At 41.6% G+C, this 25,943-nt stretch overlaps 1 protein-coding gene across 5 annotated transcripts in view; it reads right to left on the bottom strand.

The window, feature by feature from the left end:
• Positions 1-25,943, bottom strand: part of FARP2 (FERM, ARH/RhoGEF and pleckstrin domain protein 2) — a 78,526-nt gene that overhangs the window by 4,684 nt on the left and 47,899 nt on the right. For 2 of the 5 annotated variants that reach the window (XM_026855398.1, XM_026855402.1), the window contains 12 exons: positions 17,514-17,692; positions 10,740-10,829; positions 9,892-10,025; positions 8,817-8,898; positions 7,697-7,934; positions 6,533-6,663; positions 5,690-5,758; positions 5,232-5,321; positions 4,831-4,851; positions 4,467-4,549; positions 2,505-2,623; positions 1,455-1,618 (listed from right to left, as the gene is read on the bottom strand). In XM_026855398.1, the coding sequence (XP_026711199.1) occupies positions 1,455-1,618; positions 2,505-2,623; positions 4,467-4,549; positions 4,831-4,851; positions 5,232-5,321; positions 5,690-5,758; positions 6,533-6,663; positions 7,697-7,934; positions 8,817-8,898; positions 9,892-10,025; positions 10,740-10,829; positions 17,514-17,692 (1,400 nt within the window). Of the gene's footprint in view, positions 1-70; positions 211-1,454; positions 1,619-2,504; positions 2,624-4,466; positions 4,550-4,830; positions 4,852-5,231; positions 5,322-5,689; positions 5,759-6,532; positions 6,664-7,696; positions 7,935-8,816; positions 8,899-9,891; positions 10,026-10,739; positions 10,830-17,513; positions 17,693-25,943 lie in introns of all 5 variants that reach the window. The other 3 variants (XM_026855400.1, XM_026855401.1, XM_026855399.1) reach the window with 3 other exon arrangements.

Below are 25,943 nucleotides of genomic sequence, written 5' to 3'. Positions count from 1 at the left end.
GAAACAGTACATTTTCCATGGCATCCCATGGCTCCTCCCCACCAGCACAGAACTTCAGAGGCATTTTTACCTGGATCATGCACAAGTAATCAGACAGGGATAGGCTCTGGTTCCGGTACCAACAAACATGGGTGATTGTGTTGGGCCGTTGGGCCTGGCCCAGCAAATAGCGAGGAGGAAGCTCTGGAGAAACAGCAAGAGAGCAGAAAACTGAGCAGAGAAAAAGGGGAGAGAAAGAGAAAAACAGAACATTAGGATAAGAGAAGCGATGAAGGAAAGGCGTCTGTTAAAGGAAAATAGATTGTGAAAAAAAATGATGGCGTTAGAACATGGAACAGATCAAAGCGAGAGGGAGCTGCAAGAACTCACACATTTAATCCCAGAGCCTGAAGCAAAGTGGTCTCATTATCCGGGTACAGAAGAGTGAGAGGGTGCCCTTCAACAAGGGTGTCAGCAGGGAAAGGAAGGCTCGTCCCCTCCAACAGAAACCACTTTCTTTGTCAGCTGAAGTGCACAACTTCTGGACCCTAAGCCAAAGTAACATCTGTAGGACTTCCTTTACTGAGCTGACTGATACACTCTCTACACCACAAAAACTCAGGAGCTTCAGTGCCCAACCTTTAACTCCTTCCATTAAACAAAAAGTGCCTTAACAGCAGGGCAGGGAAGGTAGGAAGGTACAAATACACAGATGCAGCAGCCTGCCCCTTTGCTGTTTGTCTAGTGACCTCCTTTTGCTCTTCATTTAGGGTCCTTCTCACTTCTGGAAGTCTTCCAAGCATGCCAGCCTCCAGGAAGGTGTCCTACCCAACTGACCTCGCCCGTCTGCCACCTAAAGTGAAACTGTAGTGCCAGTGCAAGCATAAGGAGCACTGAACAGACATTTGTCTCCAAATCTGCAGGATTCAGTACCAAAACATGCCACCAGTGCTGCACCAAGCCATGCCGAGTGGTAAGAGCCAAGGTAACAGCAGCTCAGTGAGCACATAGCAAATCTCTGTTCAGGGTAGCAGGACACTGATGTAAAATGGCACTTCTGATGCTTGCTGCTCACCCCTGCCAGCGAGGGAAGGGCAGGGAAGGTGTATTCCCACTGAACTTAGAGCACGCTTCTTAATTCTAGGTGCAGCACAGGAACTAACCAGACCTCAGTACAGCAGTCAGTCTCTAAAGGAAAATAGCATGGATAGGTAACTTATCCTCAGGCAAGGCCAAAGGAACAGTTCAGTCCCAGGATACCCTAGGTTTCCTTTAAAATCTCCCTCCTTCAGCGCCTTTGCCAAAGCAAAGCACGGCTCGAGGGGAGCAGCCAGGCAGGCACAGAGTGTGCAGGCAGCGGCCCGCCAGCGGCCGGCCTAAGAGAGGCTGCGGCAGCCGGATGGGGCTGGAGCGGCAGCCGAGCGGGGCAGGACGGACGGACGGAGTGAGACGCGAGAGCTGCGCCCTGCCGGTACCTCGACGGCCACACTGTGGTCGGTCATGGAGACGCTTGTGTTGCGGTACCAGCACACGTGCACGGTTGTGTTGGCACGGTGGTGGCTCTGCCTGTCCAAGGAGCTACGAGAAGAGTGTATGTCATCTTCGGACTCCTGTTCTAGAGAGACCTCATCAGAGGATCCTGGGGGAGGAGAATTCAGCAGTGGTTTAAGACAACTGTGTGGTACAAGGAGAAGCAGGGATTCCTGAGAAAACCTGTTTTCTCTTGCAATGGTCCAGTTTTAAAATACGTCAACTTGAATTGGTTACATAGCTCCTAAAGGCCACTCTGAGCAGATCACAAAATCATCTGGGTTGGAAAAGCCCTTGAAGCTCCTCCAGTCCAACCATGACCCTCACCCTGACCGTTCCCAACTCCACCGGATCCCTCAGCGCTGGGTCAGCCCGACTCTTCAACCCCCCCAGGGATGGGGACTCCCCCCCTGCCCTGGGCAGCCCATTCCAATGCCCAACAGCCCCTTCTGCAAAGAAATCCTTCCTCAGAGACAGCCTGACCCTGCCCTGGCACAGCTTGAGGCCATTCCCTCTTGTTCTATCGCTCGTTCCTTGGTTAAAGAGCATTTCATTACTCAGCTCTGCTTGGTGTAGCTGACTCAGTAATGTGTAAAACAAACAAACAAAAAACCCCACACTTCATCCGCAGTTGATTCTTAGTGAGGAATAGGAAGAAGTGCTCCAAGAAGGAATACTACATGTTTCAGCACATCCATAACACCACCAGAGAATGCTGGACTCTAAAAGTTGGATCTCCAAAGACACCATACTTCTGGACAAGAAAATGCACTACATGGTTAAACTGAGAAAAAAAATCCATGTAAAATTAACAATTCTGCAACTGGAGCATCTCTGCTGCATTTAAATCTACCAGGAACAAACAAAAGTACAATAACTCTCCATTACCATATGAATTATAAAAATACTCCATTTCTGCCGTCAAATTCACAATAGGAAAAATGAAAAGAACATGACAACTGATGCTTTTCAAAAAGGCAGGAAACACCACTTACTGTTGGAGCGACTGCACAGTGAGTTTTCCAGAAGCATGTCAGATTTCTCAGTAGATTTCTTGGCCATTTCAATTGCCATGTTTAGGTCTTCCATCCACTTCCCCATCTCCAGGCGGGTACTGCAAGACAAATGGTATGAATAGAGAGCACCCAGCCTGGAGCCCTGACAGAACGCTAGGTTGCTGCAGGAAGGCAGAAGTCACTTCCCAATACAAGGAGCAGACCCTTTCCATTAAATAATAAAAATAACTCCTCCAAAGCATGAGCTTTCCAGACAGGAAGCTGACCTCAACAGCATTCACCTCTACTTTCATGCCTTGAAACAAGACTAAAACAGCCGTTAAAAAGTTGGGACTTCAGAGCAAGAGAATTAAGAGAGAGCCAGAGTGCCACATAATATCACCCTCTGGAGTGACTGGAGTCAGAAGAGGAATTACGTGCCTTAGGCCACCACTGTTCTTCATACAGAGCGCTCCATAGCTGGTGGGTTATTTCACACATGAAATCATATTTTCACTCCAAAAAGCATGCTGGAAACAATTTTTTTGAAGGATAAAAGGAACCTGAAAGGCAGCACTTCTTTTAAAGGGGTTATAGGATTTACCTTACGTGTCAAACAAGTAAAAAACACCAAAGTGCAGGAAGATGATTTCTTTCACCCCACATAGTTTCCATTACAGGTTACACAGCTCACGCCATGATTACAGGGTAAAAGCTTTACAGCTCATATACGCGTACCTATCTATATCCGTTGGTATACAACAGCGTAAAGTTTTCCTTCAGACATGGCCACATGGCCTTTCTTTTTTTGTATCTGGCTACATTCCCTGTGTGCACAGTTGTTGTTTAAGTGCTATATACAGTTACATGCTCTCGTGTTTGCTTCGGAAAAGTCTATGGGACTGTTTTTTGGTAACCATCCTTTTTTTCTGAGAGCTTTTAATTCAGACTGAAAATTCCACACTTGGTCTAAGCCCAGCAGCATTTTTTTTTTTTTTTTAAACAGGTAGGGCAAGGTAACATAAGAAAAACAACAACCTTTGAGGTATTGCTAAGTTATGACAAGCTAAAAATTGTATTTAATTTTCCAAATTTAAGAACCTTTTTAATGCACTTTTTGATTCGCAGCTGCTGAGAAATGGTTCATCTTTAAAAATAATTTACATTTTGAGGTGTTAGGCTGGAATTAAAAACAGTTTTGCTTGCTGAATACATCTGCACACCAAAAGTATTGGCTCCTGTGCCATTACATACCTGATTTATAAATGTTTGGTCATGGTTACTTTTCAAGAACATGTTATCAAGCAGTAAAAAACCCCTATAAATTTAAGGTTGAGATTTAGTGCTCCCAGCCTGCATTCTACCTCCAACTGCCTTTTAGGGGACCTCAGGAGGGACAAAACCTCCTAAAACTGATCCTGAGAGAATAGGTGCAGTAGACATTCTAAGTTATTTCAGATATAAAGTAAAAAAAGACACTAAACTCAATGCACAGGGACAAGTTACACTGAAAAGGGACTGGTTTCCTCTCCAAGTCAGCCTTTGATTTTTCCTCTCCCTCCCCAGTGTCCTCCATGAGATCCATGCAAGAACTCTCCCCTCCTTGCATCCATTTGCACATTCTGGATTTTAATTCTTCTCTGGGTCTCTAAAATATTTCCAAATTTAGATTTTGTTTTGCCTCCTGCTTTACAGCTGTTGTTTAAAGGGTGACACTGGCAACCCAGCTAACTAGAAAACACTACAATGACAATGATGGTGCTGCTGTTGTGTGTTTAATAACACACCATGGGGTGAGATAAACTACTTCCCAAAACACAACGATGATAAAGGAGTTGTGAAGTGTCCTGTGTTTTGAAGTCATGCTTTCCAGAGGGTACATTAAACACCCCCCATGGCTCTGCACCAAACTCTTTGAAGAATGTATCTATCAAACCTACAGGCAGCTGAGGAAAATGTTACCTTGCTGCAACCACTATGGTTTTCTGTGCCGAATAGATGGTAAAGCAGTGTGGGACGGCCCATTCGTTCTCACTCTCCTCCACCTGCAGAGAAAGAAAAGGTTTTCCTCATCACTAATCAGTGACTGATAAACACTACAACTGTCCTCCTTGGCTGGCTAGGAATTTGAATCAAATATGATTATAACCCAGTTGGAATAAGTGCAAAACAGCTACTATTTTATGGGTACCACCTACTTTCAAGTCTATTTTGACTATGAAAATCTATATTGTGCATTTCTACCGCCTTATCTCTAGTGGCACAGCACCATATCCAACAGGGCAAGAAAAGGAGGGCTCTGAGCAGGATTCAGCTTATTACTTACCGGTGGGTCGAGCACTATCAGCTGCAAATCAAACACAGACAGAACAGTCCCATTAGAATAGGGAGGGGGGAGACAGGAAGCCTGACTATATGCCTAGGCATGTGCACAGGGGAAAAACAACCGGCCAAATCCCTACTTCCAGGTCAGCCTCTCACAGCAGTGTGAAACCCAGGGGTGAAAAGGGTGTGCTCCGGCTGTTTTGCGAATGCAATGGAGGGAACAAGCCCACCCCCTGCAGCCAAGGCTCTGTCTGACACACAGGCTGGAGCACACAAAGGTGAGGTCCACTGCCAGCAGCACCCACAGGCTGGGAGCAGTCTTTGTGCCCCAAAGGAACGTTTCAACCTGCCTTACGGCAAAACCATTGCCTTAACGCTGTGATGCAGCTTGAAACCACTTACCAACATGCCATGCAGAGGAAGGTGGCCATGAATTTTGAACTGATTGGTGCCCGTAACCCCTTTGCTTGTGTACAGTAACATATCTGAGAACTGAAAAAGGCAGGAAGAATACAATCAATATCATGAAGATAGGAGGTAGGGCCAAGTATTTTTTGACATCTTTTTAAAAATCTATTGTTAAAACAACTGTAGATGCTACTGTAGATGCATTATTCTCAGTCAGTTTGGCGTCCTTTCCTTAAAACCACTCTTTCATTTACTTACAAGAGAGGCAATTAATTCTAAAACTATGTACCATTAATAAAACAAACTGGACAGTATCATCACACTCTAAAAATCCCTCAGAGTGAGCTTTCAGTTATGATTGCTGATTTTCATCACAAGCACAGGAAAATGCACTTTCATGACAGCTTTATCTTGAAGACTTTACATTCATGAAAACCAGAAGCAACACCCACCAGAAAGAACATCCGCTGCTGTAAACCCTTCTTAGTGAGCTTGTACAAGCAACCTTCCCGGATAAACTCCTGCAGGGAAAAACGGAAATTTAGGCAAAGCTTGATCTTTCCCAAACATGAAGAATTTTAATGTTTGGGGGTTTTTTCATCCCAGAGTATACAGATGTTGATTGGTGCCCAGCCACGTCTGCTAGCAGATTTGTTAAACACCAGATGACACCCTTCCTTCTGTTTTGCAACACGGATCAGCTCCTTGCTGCAGCCAGCATTTAAATCAACAAAGCAAGAGAAGGAAAAGGAGCAGAATTCCTGCTAGACACCCACAGCTCACCTATTACATTTACATCCCACCGCAGTGACTGCCATAGCATCCCAAAAGCATACACGATGCTTCTGTACTTATGCTCTGTACATCTATCAAAAACAAAGAAACAAAAAAACAAGCAGGAACTAAACAAATTCCTAGAAAAAATGATACCAGTTTTGCCCAGTGACGTGGCTCTCGCCATCACTACGTTCTCCGTGCAGTCTCAGTACACAGAGATTGCATAGACATTTCCTGTTGAGCTCCCCACTCAAACACAGAGCACTGTATCCCAGTGTGCCCAGTATCTGCTGTACTGGAAACACCAAACTGTAGCCAGAGTCTAAGCAGAAGCATTTTTGATCTATTCCCTGGGACATCACCAAGACCTCCATGGGACCCAATATGAAGACAACTGTACAAAGCCTTTACAGTCATTCCATAAAACTGAGAGGCAGTGATGACAAATACACAGTTAAAAGACACCTCCTTACCAATGAAAACAACAAAGGTTCTAAAAACTAAGCAAAGGTACTTACCCTGCCAGGTGCCGTGAGATTATCTATACCAATCAAGTCATGCTGCAGCTCTGTCAGCTTCTGGAAATTCTCCAGGCGGATGAGACTGTGCTGCAGCCGAGATGTCATTTCTGTGACTTCCTTCAGTGCATCTGTAAGGCAAATGGCACCGAGGGGTCAGAACAGAGCAGACAAATCTAGGCCAACAATTTTATCCCTGGGAAACGGAGTCTGACACTTACGGCCAGATTTAGAAGGGACCTACAATGATCATCTAGTCCAACTGCCAACACTCTTAAAGCATATTCTATAGCTACCTAGGGGAAAAATGGGTACTAGTAGCAAGCAACTTCATAGTGCTTCCTATACTTCTGGAGATGATTGCATATCTCAGATTTCACACATATAAAAAGTATTTATCACGTAGTCACAGTAACTTAAAAAATTAAAGCCAACTATTTCTGCCAAAAAATACTTTATAAATTAGTGGAATTTATTATGCAAGCTTTTGACAAAACAAAGAACTTATTTTTTGTCACATTTTTAATTATAAACGACAAAGAGTTTCTAAAAAAACCTACATTTTTCCCCTGCTAATAAAAGGAGACAAGAAAAGGACTATGTTTCCAGCTTTGGTTGAAAGATTAAGATCCATCAAGATTACCATAAGAAAAACACTTTCTGGAATGCCAGAAAAAGCACTTGCTCTATGCAAAGAGAACAGTTTACATCTAAGTTATCTTTCGCATTTTCCAAACTAGCAGTTGAAGCAATTTTCTATCTATTACAGAAAGCTTCAGAGCCCTGCACCAGAGCATGGTAGGAGAGTTGGTAATGAAAAACTTAAAGGAAAACACAGTTAATTTTAAAATGTAACCTAAACACTTTTTTTAATTACGTTGCCTCCTGCCAGTTTTCTGCTGTTCTACTTAGTATATTCTGATTTTTTTCCAGGATATTTAAATTACAGTGTTCACTAAGCAGTAGTGTTTTCAGCAATCTAAATCAATGTTCCTGTGGATTTCAGAGCTGCATGTGAGAGTGAGAGAGGTCCTGAATGGAGAAGCAGCATTTACAATGAATTTGTAGATGTAATGCTAGACTCCCCCAGGGTAGGGGCAAGCTTGTGTATGCACATGGGAAGGGGTTTCTGCCCTGCACATGTGCAGCCGAGGGCTCACTCACTGCAGCAATCGGCAAAGTCCCGGTGCTCTGCCGTGTAGTGCTTGCAAAGCCTCCCCAGGATCAACTTGTAGTGCATCAGCCTCTGGATTGGTTTGAGCAGAAACGTGTTGAGGGGCAGGTAGCAAACCTTCTGCAGCTCAAAGTCCTTATAAACCATTTCCAGCTTCTTTAGGCGTTTAGTTGCTTTCTCCAGTTCTGTCAGGACCTCATCATGCTTCTGCAGATAACTGGTGAACTCCTGTTGAGTTGTACAAAAAATTGGATCAAAGGAAAACAGTCTTTAATGGATTTCACAGTGAATAAGAAAACACATCCATTCCCTGCTCTACTTTTGTCTCTGATCATGATTATGTAAGAAAAAAGTAGTATTAAAAATGAAAATATTTGCTTGGTTGTCCTCTCTTCACTATTTAGTGCAGTCATGCCTCCACGTGCCTCTAATGGGAAGAGCTGGTAGCATCACCTGTTAATACTTTGCCATTCTAAGACAATTCTTTTTGATTACTGACTTTTTTAGGACAGACAGAAGTGATCTGAGAGGGTTGTCTCACCTAGATTTATCTATTAAACTGGCAGGCAGCTCCCTGTCGGGGTCGAAACAGCTGTCTGCGCAGCACTACGGCTGTGCCTGCTAGGAGGGTCAAATGTAGAGAGCACTTCTGTGCTCCCACTCAAACCACTCGTTTTAATGGAATAATTACTCCGTTGCTACAGCACAGGTGTAACTGTCCATGAAGTCAATCTACTCTGAAGAAAGGTGACTTAGTTTGAGAAGAAACTACTCTGCAGTTAAAAAATATTTATATTTTGGAATTAAACAACCTTATGAAACAGTGGAGAACAGGGGAGAGTTTGAGCTGTGCAAACATAGGAGAAATGGTGAAGCTAATTAAATAAACAAACAACCTTTTCTCAAGGTAAATGTAGGTGGTTAAATAAGCAGCAGTAGTATAAAGTCTTGCTGTAAATATTTTATTATTTCTTTTTAATTTTTTTTATTAACAGTAATTACTTGCAAGTCACTTCCAGTTTAGTGGAAATACTTGAACTCTCATCCTTGACAAAAGGAAAAAAATGACTCAACAGTCCTGAGATTTCATTATTTTAATCGTTCATCTACCTTTAGAGTACGCATATTCCTGAGCATGACATCTCCAATGCGCTGATAATCTCCTTTTATGTGAGCATTGGTTTTCCCTTCCCTGAAATACACATAGGAAGATGAAGTAAGAAGGCGCAGTACAAAGGAGACCAAGAAATTTCAATTTCCTCCCTCCACCTTCCCCTGTACTTCGAGACATAATCTCTATGAAAGGCTTCCTGGGTATCTGTGTATTTTGAGGACTGCTTTAGTAAATTTAAGGGAAGCAGTACTAACATTAATGCCGCCTCTATCCATTTTTAACTACTTGACATTCCCATTTCACTGTTTGGGTTAAAAACTTGGTACAGTAAATATGGAAACTGCATAAAATAACAGACATAAAGCCATGCTTAGAAAACTGAGACAGGAATAGAAATGAATTTGTGTGAAAGTTTGTTTGGGAGTTTAACCTCTCAGACTTCTGAATAAATGTTGTAACATGATCCTACCTCAATTTATTAATTTATTTTTGTTCATACTTTGTTTACATTCACCACCACCTTTTGAGTGGCAATTATATTCTAATATATTACATCTCAGGTCAGGAAAAAGTAATACAAAGGTTAAAACACTAAAAACATACTCTTTGAAATAAAGTGTGCTGCAAAGAACTGAACTCTAATCTTAATTACAAAATAGTGTTTCCTAGATTTTCACCTGGAGATACATTAACTGGAAGGTGCTGAAAAACACACACATCTTTTTGACCTCCTCTAAGGCTAGAGAGAGCAACACCAGTTTATATTAGCAGTTGGACTCAATGATCTTAAGGGTCATTTCCAACCTAAACGACTCCATGATTATGGAAACCTTTCTCTGGTGTACCACTGATATGACTACAGGATATTATGTACAAAGCAGTGCTTAAAAAATGGGCTTTGCAAAATGTATTTAGCATTTTTTTAAAAACTACAATTTATTAAAGGACTTTTTCCTTGATTCTATTTATGCAGAAATACTGGTTCAAATGCAGATTAAGTACAGTTTGACATGAGGACACAGGAGAAGCTGGCCCCGCTCACTGCCCATTTGCCGCACTACTGGCACTTACCAGAGCAACAGCCTTTGCTCGATCTCTTTCAGAAAGCCTCGATGAAACTCATAAAGTGGGTCTATATTAGAGAAGAGTAACGTCATCAGGCCCTCTGGCATAGCGTTCTCCTTGATGACTGCACTGCGAAACCACTGCCGGGAAAAAAAAAAAAAAATCACAATTCATGTTCAATTTTTGTTTAAGAAATTAATCACTAGCATGAAAATTTCTGCTCCTGCAGCAATGGGGAAGGAAAATGTGTGTGCACAGGGAAACAGCAGGAAGAAAGGAGAATATTTAGGGAAGACATAATCTGGGAAAAATGAAAATATGTAATTTTTTTCCTTGCCAAACGTTACAAATATGAGATGGCTTATTGGTTCTGGGCACAAACATGTTTCTTAATGCAATGATGAGATGGTTGGTAACAGCTCTGAATTACAGTCAATTACCGAGTGGCTGCCACAGCTGACGTTACACCACTGCTTTCACTTCAACGCAGATACAACTGCTCTTTCATAACACTTGGAGCCCTGTGCAAGTTGTTCAGGAGCTGGAGACATCTTGCTGCGTGTCACATACTGCACTTTTTATCACTTTCGGTTCCCCGCTTTCTGGCAGGGATGTGAATATTACAAATCAAAATGGTATGTGATGTAGCTATTGGAGCTAACGACAGAAGTCCAGAGAAGATATCTGCTCTCCCACATGAGGACCTATGGAACAAGGAAGGTAATAGCTACATGGTTCATGGATTATGCTTTATCATAGGACTTTCTCTGTCTGTTACCTGGAAGAAATCCCAAGTTTTTCCCAATTAACAGTTACAAATCTGTCAAGAAAAAGAAAAGTGTTACAACACTTACAACTGTAATAACTTCCAGGTCCTTCAGATACGTCCGTTCTGTAGCAAGAATCTCCTTTGCTATGAAGTATGCCTTGTCAGTTGGACAGCGCTGAAAGAATACACAGTAATCACTAAGTACTGAAATACAAATGCTCTGTTTATTACTAAGCATGAGCTCAAACCTTACATAGAGTTACCCTTGCTGTGTGCAAATGAAGCAGTTGATTACTAATAGGGTATCTCTGGATCCAGTACCATATACTCAAATACTTTACTATAAAATACTATTCATACTGCAAAATTATTAAGAAATGTCAGTTATATGAACTTCCATTTCAAAATCAAAGGAACACTTTACAAAAATATGGAAACAGTTATTCCTAGTTTCCTAGGTTTTAAACACTTCTCTAATCAAATGAAGTACAGCAGATTTGCAATACAGTTCTTTTTCAAAACTATTCTATTTCTCCTTACAGCTTTTACTCAAATCCTTTGAAGATCATATTAATTAGTTAAGAAAACACAGAAATCAAACTACATCAGTTGTTGGCTGCGCGGTTGCTCCAGGGCTGCTATTGAAAGAAAAGAGAAGACAGAATGGATGTGGAAGCACAAAGGAATGAAATGGTGAAAAGGGATGTTCTGCAGCTGCAACAAACCAAAATCAGAGTTAGCCTGAAAACATAATTTTAAAAAATCACATAAGTAATACTAAGGAACTAATCACATTTTGAGCTAAGATCCTGCTTTGTCTCTTTAGCTCACTATGCTGTGCTGCAGTTTAGTGCCAAATCCTCCCTTGGTGAGAACAAATGACAGCAAACCCATTTGAGTTACATCAAAATTGGCCTCCATCCCTGCCCCTTCTGAGGGTAACACAGCTTTGGAAATTATCTCTCCCTTTTCCTTGTACATACCAAGTTAATAAAAAAAAAAATCCAGTTTGAGAGATGCTTTGAGATGCCCTCCAGCACAGTCAGCACAGCTACTCAGTGCTTCTAAATCCTTCATCTCAATATTGCTAATGGAGGAGATGTTCTCCTGGTTACGTATCTATTGAGTCCCTCCACACAGAATCCCTGGAGGTGTGCATCCCCAAACAATTCAGTTTTGAGAAACTGTCTAGCCTCTCTTTAAGTTATTTTATGCTAGTTACTGTTGTCCCACGCATCAGACCTCTCCCTAGAGGAACCAGAGGATATACTTCCACATACTTCTCTCCATAGCCACCATCTTAACTTTAGTGTACCTGTCTGAGGGACACGGTGTCAGAGGAAGGTCCCACCTAACCTTGGCTTCAAGAATTTTAAATTTTTACTTGGGCTATTTACCTGACTGTAGTCTCATAAACCCTCAAAATCCTGTTGAACCTCAGTGGGCATCTTTCTGAAACAGCCTCTTCCCAAAGGATACAACATCATTTTTCTGACTTCCCTGGAGACAGAGGTGACACAGCTCTTATCTCACATACCAGCTTCCTTCTGCAGCACTTCCCTGTCCTGAAATACCTTGTTTATAAACCAATGGAACAACACATGCTAGTTTGACTATAACTTCATCAGTCTCTTACATGATATGAGACTTATGGCTGACGGGTATATTTGTTTGTGCAACACAGCTTTGTGTATGCAACCTCCTGGGCTCTGCACAAGACACTATAGTGCACAATGCCCTTAAGGGACTAATTTCTATGAAAAAAAAATAGAGCTTCCCAAGGCAAATCAAAGGTGGGTTATGGAATCAAACACCGGCTGCAACAACAGGAGATCTCAGCAAACCTCATCTCTGTAGCCATGGTAGAGATGACCCTGCTGCAAGCTCTGCACAGCATCACATGCACGTCTGCCAGCTTCATCCCCCACCTCAGCATCTCCTCTCTCTGCTCAGGAGACTCCCCAGAAGCCTCCCAGCTCACCTGGACCTGCCACCATCTCATACTCACTTAAACAGCTACTTCAAGAGTTACCCTCAAGCCATGTATACCATCCAGTATATTATTGAGAACTCTGGAAAGGACCCTGCCTGTCTCCAGCTCACACCTTGTGCTTTGATCCTCACTCAAATGCTTTTTCCCCAGCCTCAAAAACATTTTTCCGAATTGTTTCTTCCTTGAAAGCTTATAGAGCATGAAGGCATGCCAAAACACACTGTGTCCACCACCTCATACTTTTCATAGCCTGCATGAATGATCTTTTTCATCACCTTTGAGCACCTTGCAGGTTTTCACTTTATTCTCCAGCTGACTACATTCTAGCTTCAGGCACAAAAGCTGCTTTTCATTTCCCAAGCACCTTCTCTTCCCTTCTCCCTCCCCACTGCATCATAATTTTATGTTTACTCTCTGAAGTTCCTGCTGCTTTCCAAATTGCTCCCTGCTGAAATTTTGTATCCTCAATTTTCTTTCTCTTGGTCTTGTACCAGTTCTAACTGAATCCCCTGCGCTGAGTCCTGGCAGCAGCTGCTAGGCAGATCCTGTACCAGAAGCACCAAAAAGCAGTACAGCTGTCACAGTGCAACAGGGGCTCTGCCAAACACCTTAATTACTGGTCAAGCGCTGCAAGAGGAAAGAAAATCAATTCATGCCTGAAAAAAATAAACACAAGAACTCTCTGAGGAGGCAGTCTGCTTCCAAAGTCCAAAGAAAATGTTCCTACAACCACCACAGGCATCAAGCCAAACACCCCCACTTGGAAAAACTAGTATTTCACTGTATTATGTGCACACAGTCCCACCTGGAAGCCTTTAAACACTCACTAGATGCAGCTCATGTCAAGTGAAGAGCTCTACTTTGAACCTATAAAGGCCAAAGATAAAGGACTATGAGACTAAGAAAGACCTTCCCGTCTGCTTTGTACCTAGATCACAGTGTCACAAAACTATCAAGTCCAGAAACAAACAAGTAAATAGTAATTCCATGCACACGGAAATGCTTAACTCTTCATTTCCGTGACCAGACTTCAGCAGTGTTAAAAATAACACTGGCTGGGGGGAACTCACCAAAAAAACCACACCAAAAAAGTCCAGCATCTACACCTTTTTAAAGTAGGTTGCTACAACCAACCTCCAGTAGGAAAGGAGCAGGGAGAAAACTGTCAGCAAGATGAAAGAAAGCCACAGTGACTTTAGAAGAACAAAGTAAGAAGAAAACTCAGCTTTCTCAAGGTTTCAGTACAGCAATAGCAGCATCACAGCAGCATGGAGTGGAAAGCACACAATGCAAGAGTAAAGAGTTTGCTGAAGAGTTTACATACAAATGCCCTGATTAAGCAGGTGAAATTATACAGTGGCATCAGTGCTCTGTTAATAGAGATATTGTAAGATTACATTTTTCTTGTACAATAAAGCTGTAAATCTGCAGTGAAATTTAAGCATTTTCACAGTGGTTTCTGCCTAGGTTGGTTTCTCTTAAAATACTATCTTTGAATGGACATCAAAGCCTTGTAATACTCAGAAGTTAACCAAGCTTAAGACCAATTACAATAAAAAAGCTCCTTTCCAGGATTCTTTTACAAATTGGTTTCAGCCTGAGCAAGAATGCATGCTGCTGAAATATCAGAGTTTGCAGAATTAGGCAGAAAGGCTTGGGCTTCAGCATTTAGAACAGATAATGCAGTCACTGCTCATTATTTGCAGTCTATACTATGCCTGCTATAAGGATAAATGAGAGGAAGTAATTAAAAAAAACACTATTGAAAATTAATGGTAGTGTGGTCTGTCAAAGCTATAATCTGTACATTGAAAAGTCTAAATCAGATAGGGAGGCTGAAATCTGGGGGGAGGTGGGTGGAAACAAACTAGTGCTTATTCATACCACAACCACACTGTAGGTGGCTCTCAACAGCATCGCACCGTCGGACTTGGTTGGTTGGGGTCTCCAGGAGAAGACTGCCTGCAGGACTGTCCTGCCAAGAGCTGCTTGCACCTCTCATGTTGCAGCACTTGGCTCCACAGAGCTGCACAGCAGATCTCAGAAAAGGTCTGTTAGCATTCAGGAGCAATCACAGGTGAAGGGAGCTGTGGAAGCACTTAAATCCAGTGTGGCACCTTTGCTTGTGGTATTTCTGAACATTCCCTGAGCAGCTAAGAGTCAGCACATACAGTGCAGAGATCTCTGGATCATCAACTGAAACAAGAGTGAGCAAGCTTCAACGCGCTGACACCAAGAAGTACCCAAAGACACGGTGAAGACAGCAAACAGCACAGGCCTGTGACCTTGTCTGAGGGTCCTGACACAGGTAAGACAACCAGAACATTGGATGGGATGAGCAGAAGACCAGGAGCAAGGAACACACAAGGTGGTTTCTTTGAGGCTGTGCAGAAAACTACAGATTACAGTGTGGACACTGACTCCATAAGGAACTGACTTTGGATGATAGAGCCTCCCTTGCACTGTAATGAAAGGTCCTGGATCCTTCTCAAGAACCAAAGAGTCAACAAACTCTGCACTCCTTCTCCTTCTGCAAGAAGACAAGACAAGGCAAGGGTAGCAAAACAGCTTGCAGGAAAATGGTCACAGAAGTCTGCTGTTAGGTGGACTTCTCCATTTTACCAGGAGAAACACAGTGTTCTGTGAAGTGCAGTTTGTCCGATACTATGTACCATGCCCCTACAAAAGCAAAGTCTGGTAACTTGTTACCCACATCTGAAAAGTAGTTGAAGAACGCACCTGTCAAGGTATGTATATGTACACACTCATATTTTTCCTGAGTGCATCTAAATGTTTGGAGTCATTGCTTAAGAAAGGGGACTATCTGCTGGACTAGAAGACTTCAAGATGTCCCCTTCAACCTCAGTGATTCTGTGGCTGCAGATTCTTGTTATTAACAGCAACCACCATGAAAGCCTTATAACACGGTGCAGCACGGATAAAAAGGAATCACACACTGAACATCTGGCCATCTCTGTATCTTGAAAAACTGTGGAGGCACATGAGGCAGTACTTACCAAAGCACAGGTTCAGATGTCAGTATGAAGCAGTACATGATCTCTGCTGGACAGAGCAGAGGAGCAGTGCTGCACTGAGTATGTAAGACACTGAAGAAGTTTCTGGGAGAGCTTGGACAGAATTCGTGGATGACCACCACTTACCTCACCTTTCAGAAAGGCTCTGCAGTGGATATGGATATAGATGATGCACTGGGGCAGAGAAGCCTTCCTTGGTGGTACTGAAGCACAGAGTGAGGAGCTGAAGCTCATGTCTCAAGGACTGAAGGTGAAGTGGCCTCCAGAACAAGAACATGTTATAATTAGGATTACCTGAGAAAGCAAGGGTGAATCCTGAGCTCTACATGGGGATGAGAAAAACCCCACATCATGTTGGGGAGTTCCCAGTTAAATCAACCAGTGCTTACTGGTGGAAAGAAAGGGAGGTAGCCTAGGCTAAGGATACCTAGACATAAGCACATCTTGAAGGCCCAAAGTTGTTCCTGTTCTGACACTTGTTGCACCCACAAAAGTCAGGGGCATTTTTGCCCCCCTCTTTTCAGAAAGCAAGCCTCAAGCTTCCTCAAGGCCAGAGCACTATCCACCTCTCACCAGATAGAAGGGTCAGCCATGGAGAGGACAGCTCCAGTGACACAGCCAGCTCTGCTGAACAAGCCTGTGACTGATTGGGTGTAAGAGGATTCACTGTGATGCCTGCTGCCGAGAAAGCTGAAGGTGAGCTCAAGCCCTCTAGAGCCTGAGAAGAACGCCTCAGGAGCATTCTAATGGTCCTGTTACCAGAAAGAATGCTTGGAGGACCAAGGAACAGTGAGATGGACCAGTGAGATGGTGGCAAGACTGTGTGGGAAGTAAGGAACCGAGGAAGAACACACCTTATATACTAACAAATGTAAACTCTGTGCTATTCTCTATTCTGGTAACCAAAGTTACTTTCTAATGCATTTTTGTTAATGACACACAGCACTTTGCACAGACAGCACAGTTCAGTGAGCTGACATGGGTTAAACATGACAGCATTCAGCAAAGACAAGGCCAGGTTCAGCGTCACCATGTGGCAGTTTTTTTATTACTGAGCCAAATGCAACTCATTTTCAGAACTGAGAACCACCTCCCCCAGCAGCCTTTCAGTCCTGGGGAGAATCACCTTGAACAATTCACCTGCTCTGGAGTGTCCTTTCAATAGTCTCAGCGCATAGACATGGATTTTCTACATTCTAATGTAATAGTTACACAGCCCAAAAGATGACAAGTGCACTGCCCTGTTTTACATCAAATACTGTTTCCCCCAAACAGCTCATCTCAGGAAGCCATGTCTTTTAGAATATCTCAAGTTGGAAAGGACCCCTAAGGATCATCTAGTTCAACTCCCTGCAGAACTACCTAGGAGTGTTGTCCAGATGCTCCTTGAACTCTTACAGGCTTGGTGCCATGACCACTTCCCTGGGGAGCCTGTTCCAGAGCCCAGTCACCCTCTCAGTGAAGAACCTTTTCTTAAGGTTCCAGTCTAAACTCTTGTTTCCATTCTGGGCTATAAAAAGCAGATTTTGAGCAGTTCCCTGCCACGCTGGAGCCCTCGGTAGCTGTTCCTGCTAAAACAGCGGGAGGTGGTCCCAGCAGCAGATGCCAAGACTACCCCTACGTCAAGAGGGCAGCAGCGACTCCTGTCATAACAGCGAGATACACAGACTCAACCAAACCTTCAGCACTGGAGTTAACATTAACCCCCAAACACATCTGTTCTACTACAAAACATAACTCAATCAACACTCAGGGACCAGCAAGCACAGCTCGTCACCCAAACCCATCACTTTTCTCATGACGTGAATTCCCAGTCATGTCATTATCTTACCTTACGTCTCATTTCGTCATCCTCTTCTATCCTGGCACCGCCAGCATCACTGAGGACAGGACTCAGAAGAGGAGATGAACCCTGGCCAGCTGCATTCAAGTTCACCTGAAATGCCGGGTTCAAGCCCAGGGGACTCTTCAGCATGAGGGAAGAGAGCTGAGGATGGTCCACCGGGCAGCCTGGGTGGGAAGAGAACGAGAAGATGGAGTGGAAAAGGAGAGGAAATTGTTTCAAAGATAGTGCATCTAAAACTATTATCTACTGTTACTATAAACATAATTGCAATCTCATATTATTTGAGAAAAAGTAAAAGGAAAAAAGAAAAAAAAAAAAAAGACATATCCATCCAAAGATTTGAGTATCTCAAAGCAAACTGTGTGTTCCCTGCAACCCAGCTGTCACATGGCAGCACAGTAAGGACAGACACCTTTACAACTGTATTTAAGGGAAAGGATAAATTGTTTAGTGTCTAGGGAAAAGTGCTCAAATCCTGTTTGATTTTGTTGAGTAGCAGCATGGTTCACAACATAGCCATCACACTGCAGTAGCAAGAATACAGCTTTTAATTTTTCCTTTTTAAAATAAGAATTACTTTTCACCTGAGGGAAAAGCTAGGACAGATCATTCTGCTACTCTCCACTCCAGAAGATAAAGCTTGTTAAAAATACATTCAGAAGTCAGGAAATCTCCAAAATTGTACTAATGACAGGGGAAAACGTGTTGCTAAACAAAAGGGAACATGAAAGAGATTTAATTCCTGGCTCTTCTATGTATATGAACAGAATAATTTACTGATCTCAAAGGAGAACAATTCTGCAGCACTGAATATTAACTGGATGGACACAATCCTCTTGCACAGCAAAACCTGTCTGAAGCAAGAGTGACATGTACTGCTTCGCTCTTGATTACTAATGGTCTTTTTTTAAATTTATTTTGACACATAAGGCAGTGTTACAGTGAATTTAAGCCTATGAACAGTAGCTGCTCTCCTCTCTCCTGCAGCCTCCTCAGAAACAGCACACAAACACCCCTCAGGGGTTCACAGTGAAAACGACTATTCAAGAAGCTCTGCTTTTTGGGACCAAGCAAAGGCAACAGACACTCCACTCACACTACACCCACAAAATTCCTACCTAACCTCACCTTTTTTTTTTTTTTTTTTTTTTTTCTCTGATCTTCCCTATGAGAGACAGACAAGCTTCGTCAGATCAGGCAACTGAATAGGTACTAAGCACTTGAGTTTCTACAGCTTTCACCACACTGCTCGCTCACTCAATCACACTTGCAACCCTCCCCGGTCATGATTTGTCGTTCGTTACAAGCAGAGAGCAAGGGCTAAATCACCTGACCAAAGGCAAACAGAAAAATCAACAGCGAAGCAAAAAAATTCAACTCATTTGTTCCCAGACTACTGAAAAATCATCCCAACAGGCTTTAAAAATAATAAATAAATCAATCCCTGTGGATATCCGGTATCTCCATCACAGACAGAAGGCACACATGCTGGAGGAGAAGGAGTTACAAGGTTTTTGATCACTAACGGCAGGAGTGGCTGCTGCTCTCTGGCTCAGGAAGCAAATTCCCGGCAAGGCGCCCGGCAGCATGACACTGGGAGGGAGCCCGGGCGCGTATTTTCACATTGACAAATGCAGGAAGCTAAACCGTGCTGCACTCGGTCACCTGGAAGAGATTCAGATCATCGAGGCTACGGAGTTAACTATTAATACACTAGTCAAGCACAGTCATTCTGGAACAGATTTTTGTTTCTGCCTGAGCATTTTCTTCATTCTCTCTGCTTTTAATATCAGCCCAGGAAAACAACAACGTCTGCCATTTGTTTCACCTATGCAGGGGCCAGAGTTTATAGGAAGTTCGCTTTTACATGTCAGGGATGCTAAAACAACGGCTTAAAAACAAATAATCTACAAGTTTATAGGAGTGAGGAGCTTCTTTAAATTCTTGGAATTCAACATGACGTAGCGACACGTTCCAGAATTTGTAACTTGAACTAGACAGATCGAATGTTTAGATACAAGGGGAGCAAAAGGGATGTAACTTACTACAAACCCCATTGCCTGCCTATTTCAATCAAGTTGTTCTAGTTTTTATCACCTCCAACAGAAGCTGGCCATTGATTTTAAACACTTGCTCATTTATACCTGACAGCAAGAACCCTGTTTCCTGAAGCCAGAGTGATTTATGGAAATGAGAGGCACGTTCAGCTCCCCAAGAAGCCTGAACAAGCAGAAGTCAAGATGCTGAAGCACAGGGTTTCCCCTCTCCCCAAGCCTGGGAGGGGACTAACCTACAGAAGCAAGAGGCAATTGCATCTTCGAGGCAGAAGTGCCCTTCCCCGGCATGCCAAAAGCTACAGGACACCCTGAAGCCTGCTGTTTATTTCCCTAGGATGAAAGCAACAAAGAATTCAGGAAGGAACTGTTACAGATGCAACTTGTAATAGGCTGTCAAATAGCAAATTCTGCAAAGGGATTTCGAGGTTAACGTGACTTCCAAAATTTGCCCTTTCTAGAAAGGACTACAAAATGTCATGGAGCAGCCTAGGTTAGCTTTTCTGCTAACATTTGTTTAATGTTTGATATAAACTCAATATGATGGTGTATCTTGGCAGATGACCCTACAAGCGTGTACTGAATTTTGCATTCTTGTAATCCAACAGTATTTCTCCACTAGAACAGCAAGGCGGGAGCTCTCAGTCAAGCAGGTAAGATGTACAGCAGTTCTCTATTCTCCAGGGGAAGGATGGCAAAGGAAGAACCCATGCAGCAACAGCCAGAGCCACCACTGCCGCTTTCAACAGCTGTTCAATGTAGAAAACTCCTAATGAGGTAGAAATACTGGTGTGAGGATCAAAATGTGTGAATGATTTCCTCAGACATCAAACCCTGGTGCACCGAGATCTTCCCTTCCCCGCAGGCAGCAGCATCCTCCAGGGATATAAAAAAGGACTATTCTCCAAGAGGGATGTTTTCATGTTTCAGCATTCTGCAGGGAGCAGAAATTCGTTCTCTATGTCTAAGTCATAACCCAAACATCGCAAGCTGGGAAGTCTCACTGCAAGCTGGAGTCAGGGTTTCCAGGCCATGACATTAGTATTCAGTGATGTAAACCAGTCCCTCACAGACACGACTGCATTCTGTACACGACAAATTTCTGCTTTAACATCACACACAAGCGCACTTAACTCAATGCAACATCAAAAAAGTGTCAGCTCGGTGTAATAATCCACATACTCAAAGATCTTTAAGAATACTAACACTTCTTAGTTAATTACACTACAGAGTTATAATCATGTATCCTTTAGCAAACAAACCCAGTTTCATAAACACACCACGCATATAATTGAAAAAAAAAAATCAAGTCTAACAGTAAAACATTGCAAAATCCCTGTAGTTTTAATGAACACAGCTGTGGACTTCAGTGAGGATTGCCAGCCTTATCCTTCACAGCTACGGGATAATACTGTCAAATTGTTTTATTATGCTGCCTCTTTTGTCCAGGTATAAAAATGTAAAAACCTCTATCTAATATATAAACCTATGATTTAATACAAAGTTTGTCCACTCTTTAGTGAGAGGATCTTCAGTGTATACAGATGTGAAGGTTCATACTCAAATGTATTTAGATTATTACACAAAACTGGTCGAGAAGTTCATTACGGGATTACAGAACAACCTTTAAACTAGCTGCTGCAACCAAGACCTTACCTTGTATTTTCTTCAAGAGTACTCAAATTGTTTTCTTTTTCTTATACACCTATTTAGTGTCCAATGCCAAAAAAGCATTCTTATTTCCCTTACTAATAGAAATACAGTAGACATCGTCTCTAACCTCTCAGGCATCTCACGGGGAATATACTTTTTACCCCCTGCAAATTTCAGATATGTGGGTAGCAAAGGAAAATTTTGGAAAACTACCACTCTGATGTCAATCAGCAATGCCAGAAAAAGCAAGGAAGGATGCACACAGCAGCCAAATTTTAAGTCTGACTTGTAATTTACTACATTAGCATAAACCAGTTTTGGTCCCACATTAGGAACAGCAGCAGACAACATGCTAGGGAGATGAAACCAACTTCCTGAGCAGACTTAGAGAGTATAAAAGGAATTGATACATGAAAAATTATAAATATATTTGAAAAAAAAAAGTAAGAGAAGAACAACTGTTAGATTACTTTCTTAACCATAACACTAAATTTTATCATTTGAACCATCAGGAGCCTCTGAATTTCTGAAATCAGTTGTGTGATGCCTCTGCTCTACTGAACTACTAGAAGATGTCCATATATATATATATATTAAGACTTTTTTTGTGTGTGGTTATAAAACAAGTTAAATTGAAGCATGCTAATAAAATAGTTAAGGGAGAGAATATTTCATGCCTTTGAACTACCACAAAATGAAATGAGGGAGCAGGGGGGAAAGACTTGAAGTTGTGTGCCTAAGTTTTAATTGCAGCTTTAATTTTAAAAGTGGCTCTGGAAAAATGGCATGCTAAACCCCAACATCTCATTTTTCTGTGTGCCTTCAGAAGCATGTCAGCTGACAGTCAGAAAAAGCTTTTGCCTTTCTCCTGATACCCCTTGCCAGTACTATGTACTTAGAAGTGCAAAGCAAAATTCTGTTTCTTTTGAAAAAAATCTGGTCTATGGGAAACATTCAGCTCCAGCAGGAACAGGGAGGTGGACCAGGTCTGAGGTAGAATATGGACTAAAAAAAATAAATAAAAAATCACTGCAGCCATGGTGATGCTAACGGAAAAGACAAGAGTTTGATTTTCAGATCTGAAATATCAAATTCAGGATCTGTCATACCTTACATTACCAAGATCACTGGCTACCAGCTGTTTCAGAAAGAGCAGCTCACAGCTCTGTGGGCTTTCCTCCCAGATTAATACAATTTTAAATGGTACAAGTTCCCACTAGGGGACTAGGCCACTTTATTACAATACAGGTTTTGCTAATTATATTAATATGTACTAGCTTTTACTAAAAGTTTAAGTAGAAGCAGACTTCATTTGGTTTACACTGAGATAAGCTTAATAATATGATAATAAGCTTCTGGCATCACTTCTCAGATTCAATCTCTACACATAAAGCCAGATTTGAGTGCAAAGGTTGAGAAAAACAGAATGCAAGTATTGGTTCCATTAGCTTTACACTTGAACACTTAATTCAAAGGCACACAACAAAAATAGTATCCCAATAACAAAAAGCATTAATGGATGGACTATAAAAATAAAACTGAAGTTATGTGAGGTTCAAGTGTTAGTAATTTGACTCCTTATCAAAAGGGAGTGCCCCTTGTTTTTCACCGGTTGATTCCCTTTAAAGATGTGACTTTATTATTATGACTACTACTACTACTTCGAAAAGATGAGATTCTTTTCATGCTAAAGCATCACAGTGGCTGACCAGAAGACGATGGAAGCCCATTCAGAGTCCCCTCCTGCCCAATGCCCTGCTGAACCCATCACATGCATAGACCAAATTATTATTTCAATAGTGAAAGTGTTCTGCAAGCTAACGTACTACAACTCAAGTCCTGGAATATCCCAAATCTTCCTAATTTCAAAATATCACAACTAATACATTTTCCCCCTGCAAGTCTTCCCTTTAAAAAAAATGAGGGATAGTTGAGAGACAGGGAGTCTTGAAAAAAAATAATTATCTAAGAGTACAAAAAAAATTACTCATGGGCTTTAATTCGAACGATTTCCTTCTTTTTATCCTGCAATGGGTACAGATCATATTAAACGTTAAAGCATGTTTATTGCACTTGGCACATGCCCCAGTGAAACTGTATGTACCTGTGAAGTTACACCTATACAGGATACTGTAGGAGAGTCCTAACGTTGGTCCCAGTTTTACAGTTATGTCCAGGATCTGAAACAACTGCCCTTCTCTTGCCACCTTCCCCAGCCTTGTAAAGGCTACACTGTTTGCAGGCAAGAAAGAATATGCATCTGTTGTTATAGAGTGCAGATTGTAAACTTTTATACTCTCACAGTGTCAGGCAGAAATCTCTTTATGCTGTATTGACAGTGCTGATCTCTCTGTGCTCAAACTATGACTTTGCACAAACCTCTGTTTGCAGCACTGCTGAAGTGAATAGTCAGGGTTTCAACCTAAATCACTGATTTATGTCGGGTACATATTTTCCTTAAGTCTATGTAAAATAGGTTTAACTTTGCAACAAAACAAATCAAAGTTAATCAAATTTAACCCCTGTAATAAAATGATGTAACATGCTGTGTTCTAAAATCTCCAGATATTTGAAAGGAAGTCAGAGTCAATTCTCCCCAGTAATTTCTCATTGATGAAAAGTAAAGTTTTTTGGAGCAGGTGTTTTCATTTTTTCATAACTCAACAAACATAACACGGAGAATGATTTTAAAAAAGTCGTCAATTCAAACTAGCCCAGAAACCTGCTTGGTTTACTTATGCAAGTACTACTGACATTTGCTTAAAATGTTTATGTGATTCAGGAAAAGAGGATTTACCCATACAGTGGTCACACTCCTGAAGGAGAACTTTCAACCTACAAAACATGCCATTACATCCATCCTATGTTTGCAATAAAGAACAGGCTTCCAATAAAACCAAATATACACGAGAGAGTTCGAAGGACATACCCGATTTAAGAGAAAATGTCTCCACAATAAACATAATTACTATAGTGAAATCTGAACTTTCAGTCCCATTTGTATCCCAAACAGAAGGTCTGCAAAACACAGTAATTTGAAAACCACACACCAACATTTGCCCCAGCTGTGCCTTACTTTCAACAAAGGGGTATAGGAGGAAAACTGCCTGGAGAAATCTGGTAATAAAACTCTAAGATGCCTTGGCTAGAAGAACAAATATTTATTCTATTTCAGACACAAGGGTAATGAAAAATAAAGCTAAAAAGCCCACGTTGTCATTTATATCAAAGTTTTCCTTACTTTATTGCATAAACAATTAAAATTATGAATTAGTACAAATCCGTAGGTTCATAACCAGCAATCTGAACAGACACAAAGATATTAAAAATCTCAACATGTAATTCAATAAAACATTTACCGTATAAAAGATAAAGTTCAAGAGATCAATTAAGAAATTCCAGCCCTCTTTGTTATCTTAATGTAATCCTTTCCTAAAAGAGTAGCACCTATTTCTTGGGGAATCACTAACCAAGGCACGTGTATCCCTGTACATACTGATAAACGGGCATGTTGTGTTTCTTACCGATGCGCAGGGCTGTCTCAAGCTACACCTGTGGCTGCCATCCGAGCCTTGTGCCTTTGAGCAACAGCAGAATAACATGACTTTGGAAAATTTATAGTGACACCTTCCCCACAAACCGGGTTCAATTAACCATACTCCAAATGTGAAACCAAAAAATCTACAGCCACTTGGTGGACTAATCCTATGATTGCCCATGAGCAGATAATAAATTAAGTGGATTTTATGATATGTTTGGATCAGTAAAGTCTCCCCATATTCATCACAGAGTGTGTATATGTATACCCATACATATACACATTGCATTTGTGACAAGTGCGATGTAAGAACTACTAAAAATGATAGGTTATGACAGCTAAAAGACTACATTGAAAATTATATCATTCATTCAATCAATACCTGATAATTATGGCTTAGAATGTTTTGCAAAATGACAATAATGGGAATGACTTACCGACAGGTTTGCACCAAAAAGCACAAAATCATAATGACTTTTATTAGTGTCTCCATGAAATCTTACCCTTGTGAAGATTTGCAACTAAACAAAAACTACCACCACAAACCCCCCCCAAAACCCCAGCACCATGCCAAAACTGAGCCACCAACCAAAAAAAAAAATCCCTTCGACAAAATCCCCTATGACCACAATACAAATATACACAGGAAAAAGGAGATCAATACTTGATATTACCCAGCAACTCTGAAATTCACTGGAAATTAAAGTGAAAATTGAGAGTAGGTCAATATATTGCTGTATTCCATCCTAAGAAAAAATATGGTAAGTCCTGGGAAATATAGGGCATGTATTACTTGAATAATAAGTACTTTAAATTACAAAGTCTACACACAATAGATGATACAGGGCAGTAAGGTTTTCTAAAGCTGAACTAGGTGGTGAGTCAGAGAATATTCCATGACTCATGTTTTGTGCAAATTAAAGAGTTCTAGTAACTGCATATACAAAGATAAAAAATGTTCTGATTTTTTGCTTTACATTTAATAAATGTGTTTAAGCGTAGAATGGTTGCAAGTATACACATACAGGTGCAGATTAAATTACCTATTCAAGACAGACATTTTTTAGTGTCTTTTAGTCGCAACTGCAATGAGCAAGTCGAGTACCACAAGAGAGCTAAACCCACCAGTTTAACTAATTTTGAAAAGCTGCTCCTATTGACATGCTTTCT

Source organism: Athene cunicularia (genome assembly GCF_003259725.1).
Source record: "Athene cunicularia isolate RWA chromosome 9 unlocalized genomic scaffold, athCun1 chr9_part2, whole genome shotgun sequence".
NCBI classification, from domain to species: Eukaryota; Metazoa; Chordata; class Aves; order Strigiformes; family Strigidae; genus Athene; species Athene cunicularia.
The sequence above is the reverse complement of the archived record's forward strand: the minus strand, read 5'-3'. Positions and strand labels throughout refer to the sequence as shown.